This window comes from Aquarana catesbeiana, linkage group LG02 (assembly GCF_042186555.1).
Source record: "Aquarana catesbeiana isolate 2022-GZ linkage group LG02, ASM4218655v1, whole genome shotgun sequence".
NCBI classification, from domain to species: Eukaryota; Metazoa; Chordata; class Amphibia; order Anura; family Ranidae; genus Aquarana; species Aquarana catesbeiana.
The window spans coordinates 278936206-278960233 of NC_133325.1; the positions used below are offsets into that span (position 1 = coordinate 278936206).

Below are 24028 nucleotides of genomic sequence, written 5' to 3' on the forward strand. Positions count from 1 at the left end.
TTGTTCTGTGTCCTCTGCAAAATGTACACCTAAAGCTACCTGAAGACTATTGCTGGTGTTCTGATCCTATTAATACCACAGGCAGGCAGCTGCAGTATTTTCAGATAGTGTACTTTGTCCGCTGCACAGTGTGCACCTAAAGCTACCTGAAGCCAATTTCTGGTATTCTTCTGATCCTATTAGTACCACAGGCAGGCAATTGCAGAATTTACAGTTAGTTTACTGTGTCTTCTGCACAGTGTGCACCTAATGCTACCTTAAGACAATTGCTGTTGTTCTGATCCTATTAATACAACAGGCAGGCAGCTGCAGTATTTACAGTTATTGTACTGTGTCCTCTGCACAATGTACACCTAAAGCTACCTGAAGACAATTGCTGGTGTTCTGATCCTATTAATACCACAGGCAGGCAACTGCAGTATTTTCAGATAGTGTACTTTGTCCGCTGCACAGTGTGCACCTAAAGCTACCTGAAGACAATTTCTGGTGTTTTTCTGATCCTATTAATACCACAGGCAGGCAGCTGCAGTATTTACAGTTAGTGTACTGTGTCCTCTGCACAGTGTGCACCTAAAGCTACCTGAAGACAATTGCTGGTGTTCTGATCCTATTAATACAACATGCAGGCAGCTGTAGTACTTACCATTAGTGTACTGTGTCCTCTGCACAGTGTGCACCTAAAGCTACCTGAAGACAATTGCTGGTGTTCTGATCCTATTAATACCACAGGCAGGCAGCTGCAGTATTTTCTGATAGTGTACTTTGTCCGCTGCACAGTGTGCACCTAAAGCTACCTGAAGACAATTTCTGGTGTTTTTCTGATCCTATTAATACCACAGGCAGGCAGCTGCAGTATTTACAGTTAGTGTACTGAGTCCTCTGCACAGTGTGCACCTAAAGCTACCTGAAGACAATTGCTGGTGTTCTGATCCTATTAATACAACATGCAGGCAGCTGTAGTACTTACAGTTAGTGTACTGTGTCCTCTGCACAGTGTGCACCTAAAGCTACCTGAAGACAATTTCTGGTGTTCTTCTGATCCTATTAATACCATAGGCATGCAGCTGCAGTATTTACAGTTAGTGTACTTTGTCCTCTGCACAGTTTGCACCTAATGCTGCCTGAAGACAATTGCTGGTGTTCTGATCCTATTAATATCACAGGCAGGCAGCTGCAGTATTTACAGTTAGTGTACTGCATCCTCTGCACAGTGTGCAACTAAAGCTACCTGAAGTCAATTGCTGTTGTTCTGATCCTTTAATACCAGAGGCAGGCAGCTGTAGTATTTACAGTTAGTGCACTGTGTCCTCTGTACAGTGTGCACCTAAAACTACCTGAAGACAATTGATGTTGTTCCGATCCTATTAATACAACAGGCAGGCAGCTGCAGTATTTACAGTTATTGTACTGTGTCCTCTGCACAATGTACACCTAAAGCTACCTGAAGACAATTGCTGGTGTTCTGATCCTATTAATACCACAGGCAGGCAACTGCAGTATTTTCAGATAGTGTACTTTGTCCGCTGCACAGTGTGCACCTAAAGCTACCAGAAGACAATTTCTGGTGTTTTTCTGATCCTATTAATACCACAGGCAGGCAGCTGCAGTATTTACAGTTAGTGTACTGTGTCCTCTGCACAGTGTGCACCTAAAGCTACCTGAAGATAATTGCTGGTGTTCTGATCCTATTAATACAACATGCAGGCAGCTGTAGTACTTACCATTAGTGTACTGTGTCCTCTGCACAGTGTGCACCTAAAGCTACCTGAAGACAATTGCTGGTGTTCTGATCCTATTAATACCACAGGCAGGCAGCTGCAGTATTTACAGTTAGTGCACTGTGTCCTCTGCACAGTGTGCACCTAAAGCTACCTGAAGACAATTGCTGGTGTTCTGATCCTATTAAAACCACAGGCATGCAGCTGCACTATTTACAATTAGTGTACTGTGTCCTCTGCTCAGTGTGCACCTAAAGCTACCTGAAGTCAATTGCTGGTGTTCTCATACTAATAATACTACAGGCAGGCAGTTGATTCTGCTAGCTGCAGTATAATCAGTATATATATACATCCCAGCTTTGTGCAGCTACATCTCACTGCAGGCCATTAGTATGTCTTGAATAGGGATGAGCTTCGAGTTCGAGTCGAACTCATGTTCGACTCGAACATTGGCTGTTCGCAAGTTCACCGAACAGCGAACAATTTGGGGTGTTCGCGGCAAATTCGAATGCCGCGGAACACCCTTTAAAAGTCTATGGGAGAAATCAAAAGTGCTAATTTTAAAGGCTAATATGCAAGTTATTGTCATAAAAAGTGTTTGGGGACCTGGGTCCTGCCCCAGGGGACATGGATCAATGCAAAAAAAAGTTTTAAAAACGGCCGTTTTTTCAGGAGCAGTGATTTTAATAATGCTTAAAGTCAATCAATAAAAGTGTAATATCCCTTTAAATTTCGTACCTGGGGGGTGTCTATAGTGTGCCTGTAAAGAGGCGCATGTTTCCTGTGTTTAGAACAGTCTGACAGCAAAATGACATTTTGAAGGAAAAAACTCATTTAAAACTACCCGCGGCTATTGCATTGCCGACAATACACATAGAAGTTCATTGATAAAAACGGCATGGGAATTCCCCAAAGGGGAACCCCGAACCAAAATTTAAAAAAAAAAATGATGTGGGAGTCCCCCTAAATTCCATACCAGGCCCTTCAGGTCTGGTATGGATATTAAGGGGAACCCCGGCCAAAATTAAAAAAAAAAAATGACGTGGGGTTCCCCCTAAATTCCATACCAGACCCTTCAGGTCTGGTATGGATTTTAAGGGGAACCCCGTGCCAAAAAAAAAAAAAAAAAACGGCGTGGATTCCCCCCAAAAATCCATACCAGACCCTTATCCGAGCACGCAACCTGGCAGGCCGCAGGAAAAGAGGGGGGGACGAGAGTGCGGCCCCCCCTCCCTCCTGAACTGTACCAGGCCACATGCCCTCAACATTGGGAGGGTGCTTTGGGGTAGCCCCCCAAAACACCTTGTCCCCATGTTGATGAGGACAAGGGCCTCATCCCCACAACCCTGGCCGGTGGTTGTGGGGGTCTGCGGGCGGGGGGCTTATCGGAATCTGGAAGCCCCCTTTAACAAGGTGACCCCCAGATCCCGGCCCCCCCCCCTGTGTGAAATGGTAAGGGGGTACATAAGTACCCCTACCATTTCACGAAAAAAGTGTCAAAAATGTTAAAAATGACAAGAGACAGTTTTTGACAATTCCTTTATTTAAATGCTTCTTCTTTCTTCTATCTTCCTTCATCTTCTGGTTCTTCTGGTTCTTCTGGCTCTTCTGGTTCTTCCTCCGGCGTTCTCGTCCAGCATCTCCTCCGTGGCGTCTTCTATCTTCTTCTCCTCGGGCCGCTCCGCACCCATGGCATGGGGGGGAGGCTCCCGCTCTTCTCTTCTTCTTTTCTTCTCTTCTTCTCTTCTTCTTTTCTTCTCCGGGCCGCTCCGCAATCCATGCTGGCATGGAGGGAGGCTCCCGCTGTGTGACGGCGCTCCTCGTCTGACAGTTCTTAAATAACGGGGGGGGCGGGGCCACCCGGTGACCCCGCCCCCCTCTGACGCACGGTGACTTGACGGGACTTCCCTGTGACGTCACGGGGAATGCCACAGGGAAGTCCCGTCAAGTCACCGTGCGTCAGAGGGGGGCGGGGTCACCGGGTGGCCCCGCCCCCCGTTATTTAAGAACTGTCAGACGAGGAGCGCCGTCACACAGCGGGAGCCTCCCTCCATGCCAGCATGGATTGCGGAGCGGCCCGGAGAAGAAAATGAAGAAGAGAAGAAGAGAAGAAGAGAAGAAGAGAAGAAGAGAAGAAGAGAAGAAGAGAAGAGCGGGAGCCTCCCCCCCATGCCATGGGTGCGGAGCGGCCCAAGGAGAAGAAGACAGAAGACGCCGCGGAGGAGATGCTGGACGAGAACGCCGGAGGAAGAACCAGAAGAGCCAGAAGAACCAGAAGAACCAGAAGATGAAGGAAGATAGAAGAAAGAAGAAGCATTTAAATAAAGGAATTGTCAAAAACTGTCTCTTGTCATTTTTAACATTTTTGACACTTTCTTCGTGAAATGGTAGGGGTACTTATGTACCCCCTTACCATTTCACACAGGGGGGGGGCCGGGATCTGGGGGTCACCTTGTTAAAGGGGGCTTCCAGATTCCGATAAGCCCCCCGCCCGCAGACCCCCACAACCACCGGCCAGGGTTGTGGGGATGAGGCCCTTGTCCTCATCAACATGGGGACAAGGTGTTTTGGGGGGCTACCCCAAAGCACCCTCCCAATGTTGAGGGCATGTGGCCTGGTACGGTTCAGGAGGGAGGGGGGGCCGCACTCTCGTCCCCCCCTCTTTTCCTGTGGCCTGCCAGGTTGTGTGCTCGGATAAGGGTCTGGTATGGATTTTTGGGGGGACCCCACGCCGTTTTTTTTTTTTTTTTGGCGCGGGGTTCCCCTTAAAATCCATACCAGACCTGAAGGGTCTGGTATGGAATTTAGGGGGAACCCCACGTCATTTTTTTTTTTTAATTTTGGCCGGGGTTCCCCTTAATATCCATACCAGACCTGAAGGGCCTGGTATGGAATTTAGGAGGACTCCCACGTCATTTTTTTTTTTTTAATTTTGGTTCGGTGTTCCCCTTTGGGGAATTCCCATGCCGTTTTTATCAATGAACTTCTATGTGTATTGTCGGCAATGCAATAGCCGCGGGTAGTTTTAAATGAGTTTTTTCCTTCAAAATGTCATTTTGCTGTCAGACTGTTCTAAACACAGGAAACATGCGCCCCTTTACAGGCATACTATAGACACCCCCCAGGTATGAAATTTAAAGGGATATTACACTTTTATTGTTTGACTTTAAGCATTATTAAAATCACTGCTCCTGAAAAAACGGCCGTTTTTAAAACTTTTTTTTGCATTGATCCATGTCCCCTGGGGCAGGACCCAGGTCCCCAAACACTTTTTATGACAATAACTTTCATATAAGCCTTTAAAATTAGCACTTTTGATTATTCATGTTCGTGTCCCATAGACTTTAACGGTGTTCGCATGTTCGAACGAACTTTTTTCCTGTTCGCATGTTCTGGTGCGAACCGAACAGGGGGGTGTTCGGCTCATCCCTAGTCTTGAAGGCCAACAAGGAGAGGCAGACAGTCACAAGCCAATAAAAGAGGGCAAGCAGGCTCTGTTTCTAGAGGCAACAGTCATGGATACGGTGCATCGTCATCAGCACGTGGCCGTGGGACACACTTGTGCTTTTTTTCGGCAGCTGGACATGTTGAGCCACAACATGCCAAAGACTTGGTAGAGTGGATGACCAAGCCATCCTCATCCTCTTCCTCTTCATCCTCTCTCACCCAGGCTCAGGGTACTCTTTCTTGCAAAGCAGCTGCCAATGCAGCCTCTTCCCTTGGCTCAATGGCATCAGTTACTCCTTCCCTAGCTCCACCATGTTCTCCTGAGGAGTTCCCCGAACTGTTTGACCACAGTGTTGGGTACATGCTCCAGGAGGATGATCAGCGTTTTTAAGGCTTCAATGATGGTACCGAGCTAGAGGAAGGCAGTAACATGAGCCCAGAGAGAGGGGGTGCCCAAGAAGGACAGCAATCTGGCAGTCATGTTCCCCCAGCTGCAGCATACTGCCATGTTTGCTCCAGTGATGAGGAGGGAGGGGATGATGATGAAGTCACTGACTCCATGTGGGTGCCTTATAGGAGAGAGGAGGAGACACATCTCCAACAAGGCAGGATGCCCTCCAGTGGCCAGCTTAAGGGCAGCACACTGACTGCATCAAAGCTCCACATGTGCAGGGCATTGCTGTCTCTGCTTGTTATTCCAAAAGTTCTATGGTGTGGGCCTTTTTTTGAGAGGAGGGCATCAGATCACACCACTGCTATTTGCAACATATGTCTCAAGCGTATCTCTCGTGGCCAAAACATCACCCGCTTGGGCACCACATGCTTGACCAGACATATGTTGACCTGCCATGCAGTTCGTTGGCAAGCGTACCTAAAAGACCCACACCAAAGAACAAAGCAGACCTCTCCTTGCTCCTCATCAGCTGGGATCTCCAACCCCACTATACCTTCAGTCCTCTCTGAAACCTGCACTGAGAGGAATGAAGGTGTAGAATTAGGTGTGTCACAGCCAAGTACTTGCGGGCAATCTGCTATTGGTACACCGACATCAGATTGTACCAGGCAAATTTCCCTGCCCCAGCTGCTGCACCGCCGAAAGAAGTTCGCTCCCAGCCATCCACATGACCAGCAGTTGAATGCTAGCTTGGCTAAATTGCTAGCACTTCAACTGCTGCCTTTTCAGTTGGCAGACTCTGCCCCCTTCCATGAGTTTGTGGAATGTGTGGTTCCTCCGTTGCAGGTTCCCAAACGCCGCTTTTTCTCACGGAAGGTGATTACGGCTCTCTACCACCATGTGGAAGGCAATGTCTTGGCCTCGCTGGACAGGGCGGTCAGCGGTAATGTGCATATTACCGCTGACTCATGGTCCAGCAATCATGGACAGGGACGTTACCTATCTTTCACCGCGCACTGGGTGACTCTTCTGGCAGCTGGGAAGGATGCAGGACAGGGTGCAGTAGCGTTGGAGATTGTTCCGCCACCACGCCTCCAAAATTCTACTAGTGGTAATTCTGCCACACCTCTCTCCTCCACCCCCTCCTCTTCTTCTTCCTCCATGGCCTTTTCCTGTGCTGATTTGTCCTCAGAAGCAGCAGTGCTCCATAGGCGTTCAAGGGGCTATGCAAGCACGCAGGCAAAAGATGCCATGCAGTGCTTGAGCTGGTGTGCTTGGGGGACAGGAGCCACACTGACCCATGTGCCCTGTTTGGCTCACGTCCTTAACTTGGTGGTGCAGCGGTTCTTGGCCAGGTACCCGGGCTTACAGGATGTCCTGAGGCAGGCCAGGAAAGTCTGTGTGCATTTACGCTTGTCATATAATGCCAGTGCTCGGCTGGCTGGCCTCCAAAAGGAATTTAACTTGCCCAAGAATCGCCTAATCTGTGACATGCCCACCTGGTGGAACTCAACGTTGGCCATGCTGCAGTGGCTGCACACGCAGCAGAGGGCCATCAATGAATACCTATGTGACTATGGCATCAGGACAGGGTCAGGGGAGCTTGTTTTTTTCCCCACGCCAGTGGGCTATGATCAGTGATGCATGTACTGTCCTGTCACCATTTGAGGAGGCCACGAGGATGGTGAGCAGTGACAGTGCATACATCAGTGACACTGTCCCCCTTGTCCACCTGTTGGAGCACACACTGCGTGGAATAATGGACAGGGCACTTGAGGCAGAACAGAGGGGAGGAAGAGGAGGACTTCCTTACCTCTCAAGGCCCCCTTTATCCAGACAGTGTTCCTACGTGCTCACCGATCACACAGGAAGAGGAGGAGGATTGTGTCAGCATGAAGGTGGGGCCTGGCACTCAGCATCAGCAGGAGTGTTCAAGGGATAATTTACAGTCCGAAGAAACCCATGGACTTGTAGTTGGCTGGGAGGAGGTGGCTGCGGATCATGTCGTCCTTAGTGACCCAGAGGACTCTGGACTGAATGCCTCAGCAAACCTACGCTGCATGGCCTCCCTGATCCTGCAAAGCCTGTGGAAGGATCCTCGTATTCGTGGTATCAAGGGGAGGGATCATTACTGGCTGGCAGCCCTCCTTGATCCACGTTACAAGGATAAGGTGGCAGACCTTATCTTGCCGTCGCAGAGGAAGCAGAGGATGAAACATCTTTGGGAGGCCTTGCAGAAAGCTTTGTGCAACGCGTATTCAGAGCCTGGGAGGTTACAATTTCCTGGTCCTCCTGGACAACGTGTTGCTGAGGCTTCGGTCAATCACAGATGGAGCAGTGGAGATGGTGGCCGTCTGACCAATTATTTTTTTTAGTCCGCAGTCCCAAGGTATGATCAGTTCCAGCAACCATCGCCAGCATCTGATTCACATGGTGCAGGAATACCTAGGGGCAAGATCTGACTTGGACACCTTTCCCACCGAAAATCCTCTGGGTTACTGGGTCTTGAGGATGGATCATTGGCCAGAGCTTCCACAGTATGCAAATGAGATACTGGCCTGTCCTGCATCCAGCGTTCTTTCGGAACGCACATTCAGTGCTGCTGGAGGCTTTGTAACCGATCACAGGGTACCCCTGTTTACCGAATCGGTTGATCGGCTGACCTTCATAAATATGAATCAGTCTTGGATCACCAGCTACCAAGCACCTGATGCTGATGTAACCGAATAATTTTTTTTAATGTGAGATCCCTTCAAGACTGCCTATGCTGATGGTGAGTGACTATCCTGTTATGCTGAGTGACAATCCTCTTCCTCCTCAATTTTCATGCTGATAGCTTGTAAGAACATTTTTGGTTCTGGGCACCGCCACCAGTGGCTAATAACCAATTTTTCTGCCCCTGTTTAATAGAGGCGTGTAATTACAATTTTTGATGCAATACTTTGCAGCAGGGCTCATTCCTACCCTCCAACTAGAGTATCTGTGAGAAGTTGCAGTGTTGTGGCACTAGCACCACTGCCCAAGGCCCAATTTTTCAGCCCTTGTTTAACAGGGGCGTATAAATTAAATTTTTGATGCAATACTTTGCAGCAGGGCTCATTCCTGCGCTCCAACTATAGCATCTGTGAGGGGTTGCAGTGTTGTTGCACCACTGTCTAAGGCCCAATTTTTCTGCCCCTGTTCAACAGGGACATGTAATTACAATTCTTGATCTAATATTTCACAGCAGAGCCCATTCCTGCACCCACCAAGAGTAACTGTGAGGGCTTACAGTGTTGTGGCAACACCACCACCACCAAAGGCCCAATTTTTCTGCCCCTGTTCAACAGGTGCATTTAATTACAATTCTTGATATAATATTTCACAACAGGGCCCGTTCCAGCGCCCACCAAGAGTAACTGTGAGGACTTACAGTGTTGTGGCACCAGCACCACCACCACCAAAGGCCCAATTTTTCTACCACTGTTTAACAATGGCATGTAATTACAATTCTTGATCTAATATTTCACAGCAGGGCCTGTTCCTGCACCCACCAAGAGTAACTGTGAGGGCTTACCAACACCTAAGGCCCCCAATTTCTGCAGAGTATATAGTGCAGGCCCCTACTTTCAGACATCCAACTTACAAATGACTTGCAAAGGGAAGGAGACAACAGGAAGTGAGATGAAATCTACCCCTAGGAAGGGAAATTCTCTCCTGTAAGAGTAAATATGGGAAAAATGTGTCTCCTCTCCACTGATGTTTTATCACCAATCCTTTTTTCACTAAAAACCCCAAATTTTCAAAAAACATTTGTCATTGGCACAGAAAGTGAGCTGAAATCTTCTGAAGAGGTGCACAGACAGCAAAACAAATGTTACAGGGGTGATAACCCTTCCCTATGTTTTCCAAAAAGCTTAAAAATTGATTTTTTGGCTGGAGCTACACTTTAAAAATGTACCAGTTCAAAATTACAAACAGATTCTACTTAACAACAAACCTACAGTCCCTGTCTTGTTTGCACCTCCTGTATACTGCTGTTCAGAGTATATAGGGCTTGGGGGCCCCACGCCTTTCCTTTTTTAATTTGGGTGCGGGGTTCACCTTAATATACATACAAGACCCAAAGGGCCTGGTAATGGACTGGGGGGTACCCATGCCATTTGTCTCACTGATTTTCATCCATATTATCGGGACCCGACATTACATTAAAGCAGCAAGCAGTTTTATATGACTTTTATTCCTTTACAAATGTCATTTTGTGCAGGGACTGTTCTAAGCATGGGAAACACGTGCCACTTTACAGGCATACTATAGACACCCCCAGGTACGATATTTAACTGCTTGCCGACCGCCGGCTGTCAATTGACAGCCAGGTGGTGCAGGTCTCATTGCGGGAGGGCGTCATATGATGCCCTCGCTTTCCTGGCCCACCAGGGGGCGCGCGCATGGCGTGTCACTGGGTACCTGGTGCGCATGCCTGGTCCGCCGCGCACCCATGATTGCCCGGGTAACACAGCAGGACCATGGATCTGTGTGTGCAAACACACAGATCCACATCCTGTCAGGTGAGAGGAGACCGATGGTGTGTTCCCAGTACAGAGGAACACCGATCGGTCTCCTCCCCTTGTGAGTCCCCGCCCCCTACAGTTTTAAACACTCCCTAGGAACATAATTAACCCCTCGATTACCCTTAGTGTTAACCCCTTCCCTGCCAGTCACTTTTATACAGTAATCAGTGCATTTTTATAGCACAGATCGCTGTATAAATGTGAATGGTCCCAAAAATGTGTCAAAAGTGTCCAATATATCCGCCGCAATATCGCAGTGATGATAAAAATCGCAGATCGCCGCCATTACTAGTAAAAAAAACAATAATAATAAAAATGCTATAAATCTACCCCCTATTTTGTAGACGCTATAACTTTTGCGCAAACCAATCAATATACGCTTATTGCAATTTTTTCACCAAAAATATGTAGAAGAATACGTATCGGCCTAAACTGAGGAATAAAATTGTTTTAAAGAAAAAAAAATGGATATTTATTATAGCAAAAAGTAAAAAATATAGTTTTTTTCAAACTTGTCACTCTTCTTTTGTTTATAGCGCAAAGAATAAAAACCGCAGAGGCGATCAAATACCACCAAAAGAAATCTCTATTTGTGGGGAAAAAATGATAACAATTTCATCAGGGTACAGTATTGTATGACCGCGCAATTGTCATTCAAAATGTGACAGCACTGAAAGCTGAAAAATGGCTTGGGCAGGAAGGGGGTGAAAATGCATTGTATTGAGGTGGTTAAAGGAATATTTCACTTTTTTCCACTTTAAGCATCATTAAAATCACTGCTCCCGAAAAAATGGCCGTTTTTAGAACTTTTTTTTGCATTGATACATGTCCCCTGGGGCAGGACCCGGGTCCCCAAACCCTTTTTAGGACAATAACTTGCATATTAGCCTTTAAAATTAGCACTTTTGATTTCGAACGTTCGAGTCCCATAGACTTTAACGGGGCTCTAAAGTTCGCGCAAACTTTCGGTCCGTTCGCAGGTTCTGGTGCGAACCGAACCGGGGGGTGTTTGGCTCATCCCTAGTCACTAGACCAGTGTGTAAGGGACCCAAGCTGTTCCTTTCTTTGTCTCCAGGTGGGATATACACTTCCCTGCCTTTTTGGTGATACTCCACCATCTTGTGTCAATCACTCTTCTGTCTTGAGGCCTGCACTTCCCACATACAGTAATTCTAGCCTGAAAGCTGTAACCAGAAAAAAATGTTGATGTCAAGATGCCTTTCAAAGCTTTAGTGTATCAACTTAGGCACATATAGCGATGCATCCTTATCATAATTCAGTCTCAGTGCAGAACACTCAATTCTTTTTTATAGTACCATAACTTCTAGCCATCTTCCTACTGTTTCCAGTAAGTTCCCCCAAAGGTGGTTCCACATACTAGGTGTCAGGGAACAAGCCGGAGGAGACTTGCCCAGAGACCTGATATATTAGCCAATACCCAACATGGCTGCACCCATTTGCACAGAAATGCAGGCACACGTAATGGGAACAAACGGGTACACACTACCTGCGCTAGATTGTGGCACCCTCTGGCTTTTAAAAGACTGCTTAATGCTCACAAACACCGCTGACTAGTCTTCAGCTTCCTACTTTCTGTTACCCCTGAGTGCTTTGCTTGTGAACTACCCAATTACTGACCCGGCTTGCTCTTGGATTCCTCTTGTCTCTCTACTGGCTTTTGACCTTGGCTTGTCCACAGATCTGCTCCTGTCTCCTGTCTCCTGCACTGTGTATGACCCTGGCTTGTCTGACCATGTCTCTTATCTAAAAAAATCTCACACGTGATATCGCCATACTTAGGAGGGGTAGCAGAATATGTTGTGGGGTGAAATTGCGAGAATGCCCATGCTGTGGAAAATATCTTATTAAATTGACAATTTTGTGTAAAAAAAAAAAAAAATATTTAAATTTTCTTTTTGCATTTTCCAAAAACTTGTGGCAAAAAAATGAAGTCCTCAAAAGACTCAACGTGCCTTTTAAATAATACCTTGGGGTGTTTACTCTCCAAAATGTGGTCACTTGTGGGGGGTTTCTACTGTCCTGGTGCTCCAGGGCCTTAAAAAACATGATAGGTAATCAGGAAATTTGATGTGTAATTTATGCCCCTAGAAAGCCTGAAGGCGTTCCTTGGATTTTTAATCTTTCTAGCTGGTAAGGCTTTGAAAAAATCTCACACATGTGGTATCCCCATACTTGGGAGAAGTAGTAGAATGCCTTTTGGGCTGTGATTCTTAAGGCCCATACACACGATCAGACTTTTTGACAACAATGGTCCAACTGACCTGTTTTATTGGACAATCCGACCGTGTGTATGCTCCATTGGACAATTGTTTTAGTTTTTTTCAACAGACAAATGTTCGCTGTGCATACTTTCAAACTTTCCGGCAACAAATGTCCGATGGAGGATAATCCGATCGTGTGAACACAAGTCCATAGGACTAAAGTCCAAAGTGCAAACACGCATGCTCAGAACCAATGCTAAAGATCAGACAACAATAGTAGAAGTTGCCCAAAGGGTGTCAGTAAAGAGCTGAAAAACCATGTGATTTGGTGAAAATTGGTGTAAAATAGTTCTGCCGTGTGTATGCAGAACAAGTTCACGGCCAACACCCATTTGGACAAAAATCCACGGAAAAGTCCGATAGATGTCTGATCGTTTGTATGAGGCTTAAGTATGACTTTTCTGTGTGTTTAAGGTTTATCTTATTTACTGCCAACTTTGTGTAAAAAATAAATTTTCATTTTCATTCGCCATTTTCAAAAAACTTGTGGCAATGGAGTCTTTAAATGACTCACCACGGCTCCTTATAAAATATCTTGGGGTATTTGCTTTCCAAACAACCCAAACATCCCTCTCTGTGGCAAGGCTGTGAATAAAATCTCACACATGTGTTATCCCTAACCTGGGAGGAGTAGCAAAATGTGTTTTGCAGTGAAATTCTACATATGTCTATGCTGTGTGTTTGAAATATCTTTTTATCTTTTATCCAAATATCCATTTATTGACAACCTTGTATAAAAAAAAATAATTTTTATTTTTTTCATGCATTTACCAAAAAGTTGTGGAAAAAATTATGCCTTGCAGGAAATACCTTGGTGTGTTTTCTTTCCACAATGGGATCATTTTGTGAGTGTTTCTCCTGTTCTGGCACTTCAGGAACTCAAGAAATATGATAGGTAGTCAGAAAATTAGATGTATAATTTATGCTCTTTGAAAGCCCAAAAGTGCTCTTAGATGTTGGGCCCCTCTATGCATCTAGGCTGTAAAACATTCTAACACATGTGGCATCCCCATACTCAGTATGTAGCAGAGTGTGTTTTGGGGTGTAATTGTAAGTATGCCTTGCTCTGTGTGAGAAATAGATCTGTGAAAAAAATGCATTTTATTTAATTTCTTAATTTCCCAAAAATTTACAGCTTCAAAAAACTCACCATGCCTATTACTAAATACCTTTGCCTATCTGCTTTTCAAAAATAGTAATTTTGGAAGTATTTGTACTGTGCTAGCATTTTAGGGCCACAAGGAATAGGCAGAGGTAGGCAGTCTGTTCTTTTTTTATATACAATATATTATCAAAAGTATTGGGATGCCTGCCTTTAACCACTTGCTTACAGGGCACTTAAACCCCCCTCCTATCCAGACCAATTTTCAGCTTTCAGCGCTGATGCACTTTGAATGACAATTGCGCGGTCATACAACACTGTACATAAATGAAATTTTTATCATTTTTTCACCACAAATAGAGCTTTCTTTTGGTGGTATTTGATCAACTCTGCAGTTTTTACTTTTTGTTAAAAAAATCTAAAAAACTGAATTTTTAAAAAAAAATTTTTTTATTTTTTTTTTATATTTTGTTATAAAAAATTAAAAACGGGTAATTTTTCTCCTTCATTGATGTACGCTGATGAGGCGGCAGTGATGGGCACTGATAGGCGGCAGTGATGGGCACTGATGGGTGGCAGTGATGGGCACTGATGGGTGGCAGTGATGGGCAGCACTGCCAGATGGCACTGATTGGCACTACAGGTGGGCATTGATAGGTGGCACTTGTAGGCATCGATAGGTGGCACTTGTTGGCATTGATAGGTGGCACTTGTGGGCAGTGTTAGGTGGCACTGTGGGCACTGTTAGGTGGCACTGTGGGCAGTGTTAGGTGGCACTATAAGGTGGCACTGATGAGGCAGATGTGCCTCTTCCACTTGGGGACTGATGTCCCTCACAACTGAGCCGGTGATCGGCTTTTTTTTCTACTCACGCTGCCAGCCAAAACGATTACCGATCTTTTGTTTACATCATGTGATCAGCTGTCATTGGCTGACAGCTGATCACATGGTAAGGGGCCGGGATCGGCCCCTTACTCGGATCGGTGATCAGCCGAGTCTCAGTGACTCGGTGATCACAGCGCGCCGGATGCGCGCCCTGCAGGGCGCGCGCAGGGAGTGTGCACAGGGGAGGCCGTCATAAGACAGCCTCCCAGGAATTAAGGTCCGCACTGTGGCCGTCATTCGGCCATAGCGCGGATGTCTAGTGGTTAAATGCACATGAACTTTAATAGTATCCCAGTCTTAGTCTGTAGGGTTCAATATTGAGTTGGCCCACACTTTGCAACTTTAACAGCTTCAACCCTTCTGGGAAAGCTGTCCCCAAGGCTTAGCAGTGTGTCTATGCGAATGTTTGACCATTCTTCCAAAATGGCATTTGTGAGGTCAGGTACTGATGTTGGACAAGATGAGCTGGCTCGAGTCTTGGCTCTAATTCATCCCAAAGGTGTTTTATCGGGTTGAGGTCAGGACTGTACAGGCCAGTCAAGTTCCTCCGCCCCAAACTCACTCATCCATGTCTTTATGGACCTTGCTTTGTGCACTGGTCCAAATCATTTGGTGGAGGGGGATTATAGTGTGTGGTCGATTTTCAGGGGTTGGGATTGGCCCCTTAGTTCCAGTGAAAGGAACTCTTAAGGCATCGGCATACCAAGACATTTTGGACAATTTCATGCTCCCCACTGTGTGTCTCCCTTCCTGATCCAAGATGACAATGCACAAAGCAAGGTCCATAAAGTCATGGATGAGAGAGTTTGGGGTGGAGGAACTTGGCTGGCCTGCACAGAGTCCTGACCTCAACCTGAAAGAAACACCTTTGGGGTGAATTAGAGCAGAGATTGCGAGCCAGGCCTTCTCATCCAACATCAGTGCCTGACCTCACAAATGTTCTTCTAGAAGAATGGTCAAACATTCCTATAGACACACTCCTAAACCTTGTGGGCAGCCTTCCCCAGAAGAGTTGAAGCTGTTATAGCTGCAAAGGGTGGGCCAACTCAATTTTGAACCCTATGGACTAAGACTAGAATGCCATTATAGTTCATGTGCATGAAAAGGCAGGTGTCCCAATACTGCTGGTAATATCGTGTGTTTGTATATGTGTGTGTGTGTGTGTGTGTGTGTGTGTGTATGTGTGTATATATATATATATATATATATATATATATATATTACACACACACACACACTGTATATAATCCAGTGGTTGTCACTGCATTTTAAGGCCCGTACACATGATCGGACTTTTTGACAACAAACATGCAAATTAGCTGTTTTGGAGCAACATCCGACCGTGTGTTCACTCCATTGGACAAACTTTTTCTGTTTCCATTGGACTTTTGTTGGCTGTGCGAGCGCACAAACTTTCCGGCAACAAAAGTCCGATGGAGCAAAGTCCGATCGTGTGTACACAAAAGCATTGGACTGGTTCTCGGCGACAGGGTACTGTACATCTCGTGCTGGCTGCAATAGGAAAAAACACATTTTCCTACTGCGTTGGGCTCTGGGGGAATACCAGGCCCTTCAGTCTGGTATGGATTTTAAGGGGAACCCCCTACGCTGAAAAACGGCATGGGGGTCCCCCCAAAATCCATACCAGACCCTTATTCGAGCACACAGCCCGGCCGGTCAGGAAAGGGGGTGGGGAAGAGCGAGGCCCCCTCCTGAGCCATACCAGGCCGCATGCCCTCAACATGGGGGGTGGGTGCCTTGGGGGAGGGGGGCGCCCTGCGGTCCCCCCACCCCAAAGCACCTTGTCCCCATGTTGATGACGACAAGGGCCTGTTCCTGACAACCCTGGCCGGTGGTTGTCGGGGTCTGCGGCTGTGACCTCATAAGGGAGCGTGGTCATCGGATGAAATAACCACACCCCCTTATGAGGTCACACTCCCAGCATCAAAAATAAATAAAGTTGCGCTATAAACAAATATGATATTACTATGGAAGATCATGAGTGGTATGTACACACAAATGTAACTAAAGTGCATAGATACAATGTGATAAGCAGTGAATCATAAACATAAAAAATGCATCCACATCCCAAAGTGCAATGAACCAAACATATAATAATATCCACAATGAGGTGCAAATGGATATGTGCACAGATGGATGAGTTCCACAGTGGGAGATGATACAGGTGAGATGCTACAGTCCCTGTCCCCACTTCCCTGGAGCTTGGATGATGGAAAGATGGATCACAGTATCGTAGTGGTAATCTGTATATGAAAACCCTTACCAGAAAAGGTGGACCCCCTCCAGCGCAGGGTCATTTGAGCAGACAGATTACCCTCTGAGGGGGACTATAAGAACGTCTGGTGTCTCCAGTCTCCTGTTTGCTTCAAATGATGGATAGAGGCGTTACACAGGGATACAGAATAGACCCGATACAGTAACTTCTCTGACTCTAAAATGAGGCACACTCGGGCTCCAGGCCCCGAGTGGAAAAGCGAAAAAGGAAAGGGACACTAATCATGTAGTAAAATCGAAAGCGCTTTATTAATAAAAAACATGCAGATAACCCGCAAATGACATATACAAATGAATAATAAAAAGCCGGCTGGACAAGCAAAAAAACAAAACACCCGCGTGCCGGGGTCACGTGTGGCGTGATGGCGTCAGCACAACGCACCGCCCTACATGTTTCACAATACCTTGCGTCTTCCTGGGGCACGGGCGATGTGCTGAGCCATCACTCAAATAACGTACAGCCGCAACCAAGCCTCGTTCTGACTTGGGCGCCATGTTGGACATGGAAAATAGGTGGAACGTAGAAGGGAGCCAGACCTTCATCTGATACTACTACCATTCATGCAGGCTGTACCCATGTTGTTACGGGCGCCATATTAAAAAATTAAGAAAAAGATAGGTAAAACACAGAGGGGAACCAGACATCAATCTGAACTTATTCCCACTCATATGTCTGTACTACTATAATTAGAAAGTGCATGTACCCATCTGTTTACATTATATTAAATATTTCAAATCCTTCAATTTGTATGAAGTAATTAAAAACAAAATAAAAAGAAGTTAAAAGAAAGATTATATACAGTAGAAAAGGCCAAATAAACCAATACGATATTAAAAGAGGTATAGATAATTCTCTTAATTAGATGAAACGCGAGGTCAGGATCCCTCCTATATATGTTTAAAGATACAATGCATGAAACCCTTATCAGACAATTTATACTTAGTAAGAGCCAAAAATATCAAGAATTATCAATGAAGGCATTGATTTCTATATCTACATTTAATCCTGAAGGTCTGAGACATTTAATTTTGTAAATCCAGTTCATTTCTAGCTTTGAGATGGCCCGTCTTTTGGAACCCCCTCTCCATGGTAATCTCAATCTGTCTATCCCTACCATAAAGGTACCCTTAGGATTTTGTTGGCGGACCTCTAAATAAGGTTTGGAAAGTGGATGACCCTTGAACCCTCTCCTAATGTTACCTAGATGTTCATTTAGCCTGACCAGCAAGGGGCGTACCGTGCGACCAACATACTGAAACCCGCATGGGCAGGTCAGGAGATACACTACACAAGGAGTGGAACAGGTCACAAAAGATTTCATAGAAAATGTGTGATTTGTTTCTCTAGACGTAAATTCTGTTGTTTTCCTAGCTTTAATAGCATTGATAGAGCAAACAGCGCAGTTATTGCATCTATAGAACCCAACTAAATTTTGAAAAAACATGGGCTTATATGTAGGTGGATTGCAAACAGTGGGGGCCACTAATTGTTTGATGGAAGGGGCACCCCTAAATATTACACATGGCTTGTCAAGGAGCACAGTGCCAAGCACAGGGTAATTTTTTACTATGTGCCAGTGTTTACATATGAGTTTCTTAATGTAAAAATGCTGTTGGGAATAGCGTGTAATAAAAGGACACACCAAATTCCCAGAATCTCGTTCAGCCATCATGGGTCTGTCTGCCAAAAGCAAATCACGGTCCAACATATGGACCTCCGCAACTTTATTATTCAGGGTAGTTAAATCATAACCTTTATTGCATAATCTGTCTTTGAGTATCCTGGTTTGTGTATCAAAATCATCTACTCGAGTGCAGTTTCTTCTCATGTGGATAAATTGGCTTTTGGGGACTGAATCCAACCATGAGTGATGGCAACTATCTCTGGGTATAAAGGAATTTTGGTCAGTCACTTTGAAATAAGTGGAGGTGACTAGAATGTCACCCTCACTTCGAATATTCAAATCCAAGAAGTTGATGGTATGCTGACTGGCTTCATATTTAAATTCTATGCCTCGATCATTGTCATTCAAAGAAGACATAAATGACTGTAAAGACTCGTGTCTGCCATCCCATAGGAGGAGGACATCATCTATGTACCTAGCCCACAGGACCAACTCTGGTCTCTTATTGGCATAGATGACATCCTCCTCCCACTTACCCATGAACAGATTAGCCAGGCTGGGGGCAAACTTAGCCCCCATGGCTACACCCTTTCTCTGGAGAAAGTATTTATTCTCATGCCAGAAAAAGTTATGCGTGGTAGCATACTCTAAGAGTTCCATAACGAACTCTTTCTGTTTAGAGGGCAGAGTAGCATCCTTCCTTAGGAAATGGTTCACTGACGACAGGCCCCAATTATGTGGGATTATGGTGTACAGGGATGTCACGTCCACTGTGACCATCCAAAGGCCCTCCCTATACCCACAATCCCTTAAAATATTGGTCGTATGCTTCGTATCCCTGATATAAGCAGGCAGAGATCTAACTAGTGGTTGAAGAAACCCATCTATATATTTCCCCACCCGAGCAGTAAGGGAATCAATCCCACTAATAATGGGTCGACCGGGGGTGAACGGGATCCTTGTGAATTTTGGGCAGGTAATATATGATAGGAATTCTAGAAGCAATAGGTATAAGAAATGATTTCTCCTTTTTGTTAAGGATGCCTGAATCAAAACCATACTTAACAATACCCTCAAGTTCCTTTTTAAATCTAAATCGTGGGTCAGAGGGAAGTGGCATATTAGTCTCTCTATCCCCAACAATCCTGTTAAGTTCTGTAAGATAGTCTATCTTATTTAAAATGACAATTATTTTTGAAGTTTTTTCACCATAGAGATATTAGATGGTTTTTTGTTGCTGCTCCTGTATACAATCTAGCGCGGTATTTTTCCTTTTTTTAAAAAATTTACACGCCCAGCATGCCCCAGGATTTGTGACCTCATAAGGGGGCGGGGTCACCACCTATATAAGACCTTTGCGGAGCGCTCAGAGAGCATTCCAGCTGGAGAGAGCTTCGTGTCAACATCGAAAGAAGAGAAGAGGGAAGGAGATGATCCAGAAGTCCGGGCCACTAGTAGCAAAAGAGCTGCAGAAGATAGCGGAGCAGCCGGCAGAAGATCCGGACTCCGGGAGAAGACGCCAGAGAGACCCCCGAAGTTAGAAGAAGAACCCCGAAGTCGGAAGAAGACCCGGAGTCAGAAGAAAACCCCCAGAGTCAGAAGAAAACCCCCGGAGCTGCCTAATAAATTACTTTAAAAACCTGTGTACTGTGTTTTTTATTGACACTTTTTTCCCTAGGTGAATGGGTAGGGGTACGATGTACCCCATACTTATTCACAAAGGGTGGGGGGCCAGGATCTGGGGGCCCCCTTATTAAAGGGGGCTCCCGGATTCCGATAAGCCTCTCGCCCGCAGACCCCGACAACCAACGGCCAGGGTTGTCGGCAAGAGGCCCTTGTCCTCATCAACATGGGGACAAGGTGCTTTGGGGTGGGGGGGTCGCAGGGTGCCCCCTCCCCCAAAGCACCCACCCCCCATGTTGAGGGCATGCCGCCTGGTACGGTTCAGGAGGGGGGGCGCTCGCCCATCCCCACCCCCTTTCCTGACCAGCCGGGCTGCGTGCTCGGATAAGGATCTGGTATGGATTTTGGGGGACCCCCAAGCCATTTTTTCGGCGTAGGGTTCCCCTTAAAATCCATACCAGATCTAAGGGCCTGGTATGCCCCTGGAGGGGAACCCATGCCGGTTTTTTATTTAAAATTTGGAGTGGAGTTCCCCCTCAAGATTCATTCCAAACACAGTGCCTGGCATTGGTGGGGATCCAAGTGGGATCCCTGCACCAGTGTGAACCCGGCTTGCAAGGTGTCAATCTCACCGAAAAAAGCGGCGAGATTGACACAATATCAGACAACAATACAGAAGTTGACCAAAGGGTGGTGGTAAAGAGCTGAAAAACCACGTGATTTGGTGAAAGTTGGCTGGAAAAGTCCAGCCGTCTGTATGCAATACAAACTTATGGCCAAGCCCTTTGTACAAAAATCCAAGGGAAAGTTTGTACAAAGTCCTATCGTGTATATGGGGCTTTAGAGAGAAAACTGGCCTGGGTGCACAGCAAAGCCTGTAGTATATAGTTCAAAAGAGGGAGTGGCACTCACAGGTCTTGAGAGGTGAATGCACAGTGAAGATTTTATTTCAGCATTTTGCCAAGGCACAAGCCTGTCCAAAGGAAGACATGCTTCTGCCTCATCGAAACGTCAAAATAAAATCTTGATTGTGCATTCACCTCTCAAGACCCATGAGTATAGCTCTCACTTTTGGAATATATATATATATATATATATATATATATATATATATATATATATATATATATATATATAATTATATTAATACCATCGTTTGCAGACCCTATAACTTTCACACAGAATAAATAATATACACCAAATTTATTTTTTTTCACCAATGAAATGTAGCAGAATACATTTTGTCCCAAATACAGTATATGAAGACAGGATGTTTTTTTTCACAAAGTTTTATAACAGAAACTAAGAAAAACTTTTTTTTTTTTTTAATTTTTGGTCTTTTTTTCTTTAACATAGTAAAAACTAAAAAAAAAAAACAGTAGAGATTAAATACCATCAAAAGAAAGCTGATGAAAAAAAAGATATCAAATGATATAAAATTCATTTGAGTACAGTGCTGCACAACTGAATAATTGTCACTTAAAGTGTGACAGTGCTGAAAACTGAAAAATGTCCTGGACTGGAAAGGCATGAAACCGTCCAGACTTCAAGTGGTTAAACATGCTTCATATGGAAGACGACATGCCTTGGCTCCTTACTTTTAAAACAGTTTTACCAGTATGCACATGAACTAATTTGAGTAAAAAAAAAACCTCTTCAACCTTCATAGAATTTGCATTTATTATCTGTGTCTGTGGTAAGCTTTAATGATGATTCTGACAGAATACAGGTACTTTAAAATGTTCACACTGTCAGCTTTACAAGATATCTCTTTAAATCTGTTACCAGGTTTTATCTTTAGCTGAATAAAGTTGCATACAGTTACACGATCACACTGAATCTAATTTGCACAGATGAATAAGCAATGTGTTAAACTAGATAGAGCCAGAGTGGGAGCTAGATGCTGACAGGAAGATAAAGTTTACTCTGAAAGAAACTGCACAAGTTACAATATAATACCTTTTATGTCCATATTTAATAACTTTCCTTCTGAGGCTTTTGATTTAGGGCTCATGCACATGGATGGTTTAGCCCATACAGCATAAACTCATTTTTCGAACATGCTGAAGACCCTAAAATCAAGGATTCCTTGTTTGGTGCATACGTCCCTGAACGCACAATGCCCTAAAAGCAAGTACTGCTTGAAACCGCATCCAGCTGCATACAGTCACCTTGAATTTAAACTTTTTTGCTGAACACTAAAATCCTCAGTCAGTCCTCCACTGCACATAAAATATCCTACTTCAACCTGTATGTCCAAACTTACTTGGGGTGGGAGGACTACAAAGTCCAGCAAGTTTACCTGTTTATGGTATAAAAAAGGACTGTATTGGTGGGATCATGGCAGCAAACAGCGGCGGGAATTCGGAGAAGGTGGCCAGCGAGGAGGGCAGCTGGATGTGAGAGCCCGGGAGGGAGAAGAGCTCCACCCCCTCTCAGACCACTGAAGAGGCAAACAGGAGCGGGCGCGGCCATCCCAGCACTCCCAGAACTTTGATTCCTCACCTCCTCTCTGCTCCAAGAACAGTGTGGCCAAGGCCAGAGGACAGGCTGACTGGGGGCCCTGAGGAAGAGGACAGGCGGGAGGTGGAGGCTACAAAGGAGCTGCTGGAAGGAGCAGAGCAGCAAGAGCACCCCCGGATCAAGAAGGAGACTCGGCGCTGCTGCTGCTGGCCATCAGGTACCCAGCATCCTACTCATACCTGCCCATACACAGAGCCTGCAGGGGCAAACAGTGCTATGTGGTCTGTCTCAGCCCTCCCCTCTTTCTCTCAGCCCCCCCTGTCTCCCAGCCCCCCTGTCTCCCAGCCCCCCTTTGTCTCTCAGCCACCATCTTTCAGCCCCCCTCTCTCTCTCACCCCCTGTCTATCAGCCCCCTATCTCTCAGTCCCCTCCTCTGTCTCTTAGCCTCCCTCTGTCTCTCAGCACCCCCCTGTCTCTCAGGCCCCCCTGTCTCTAAACCCCTCTCTGTCTCTCAGCCCCCTGTTTCTCAGCCCTCTCTCCTGTGTTTCAGGCCCCTCTGTCTCTCAGCTCCCCTCTGTCTCTCTCTCTCTCTCTCTCTCTCACTCCCTCTCTCTTAGACTCACCCTCTCTCTCTCTCACCTACCCCCTCTCACCCCCTTTCCCTCACCCCCCCTCCCTCTCACACCCATCTCTCTCTCACGCTCTCCCTCTCTCACCCTCTCGTGATATCCAATAATGGATGTAGAGGCCTTTTGGTGGGTGTGATTTTTTTTTTTTGGGGGGGCAGCATTTTATTCAATTAAAGTGGGCCAGTCTGGATGAAGTCAATGGCTAAATTTTTCTCCCAGTCCATCCCTGCTCATGTCTTAGCTCAAACAGATAACCCAGTCCTCTGTCATCCAGCTCAATCTAGAGACTGGTAACCTTGAGAACATGACCCAACAAAAAGATATCTACTTCCAAGTCAAGTACTATCTGCACTGCCATAAAACATGTTTGGTAATTAAATTTACTAACAGGAGGGAAACTCCCTCCTGGAGTAATAGGTGGGGGCCACTGGTCGCTCTCTGTAAAACTGTCTGAAAGAGCAAGGGATGAGAAGATGTCTAAAGATTTTGATGAGCTACTGGCAGCAGGCGGTATTATGTACCTGTACCTCCTAGGCAGGCAAAAATGCCAGAGTTGTATGGGCTAAACCACCTCTCTGCTTTAAACCCGTAAGTATTATTTTTCTAAAAATATGGACTTTTTTTAACAATTGCTACCATATTGGAGATGAGGCAGTAATTATTTCACTTTAAGTGCTTTTAACTAAGCTGAATAAAATATCCAAAAACAACACTGTATTCAGAATGATTGACTTGCATGTTTGAGCGTATATACAATAGAATTTAATATGGCAATCTGGCATTGTTCAATAAACACCTATTCATACCACTCAGGTCCATTGCAGCACATTAAATGCATGTGCGCTACCATATGTTGGGTTAAGGCAGTCCATTCATTTAAATTGGCTGCTTAACACACCACAACATATCAAAACTCATTCATGCTGTGCACCACAACACATGGTAGTGCATTACTGTATGGTAGTGCATTACTGCAGTGCAGCTGGTTTAGCAAAAAGTGTTGGGGAGACATTCG

At 45.5% G+C, this 24028-nt stretch overlaps 1 protein-coding gene across 1 annotated transcript in view; it reads right to left on the reverse strand.

The window, feature by feature from the left end:
- Nucleotides 1-18877, reverse strand: part of LOC141126839 (uncharacterized) — a 79788-nt gene extending 60911 nt beyond the window's left edge. The window contains exon 1 of the mRNA XM_073612833.1: nucleotides 18774-18877. Within this exon, the coding sequence (XP_073468934.1) occupies nucleotides 18774-18877 (104 nt within the window). The remainder of the gene's footprint in view (nucleotides 1-18773) is intronic.
- Nucleotides 18878-24028: the final 5151 nt, after the last annotated feature.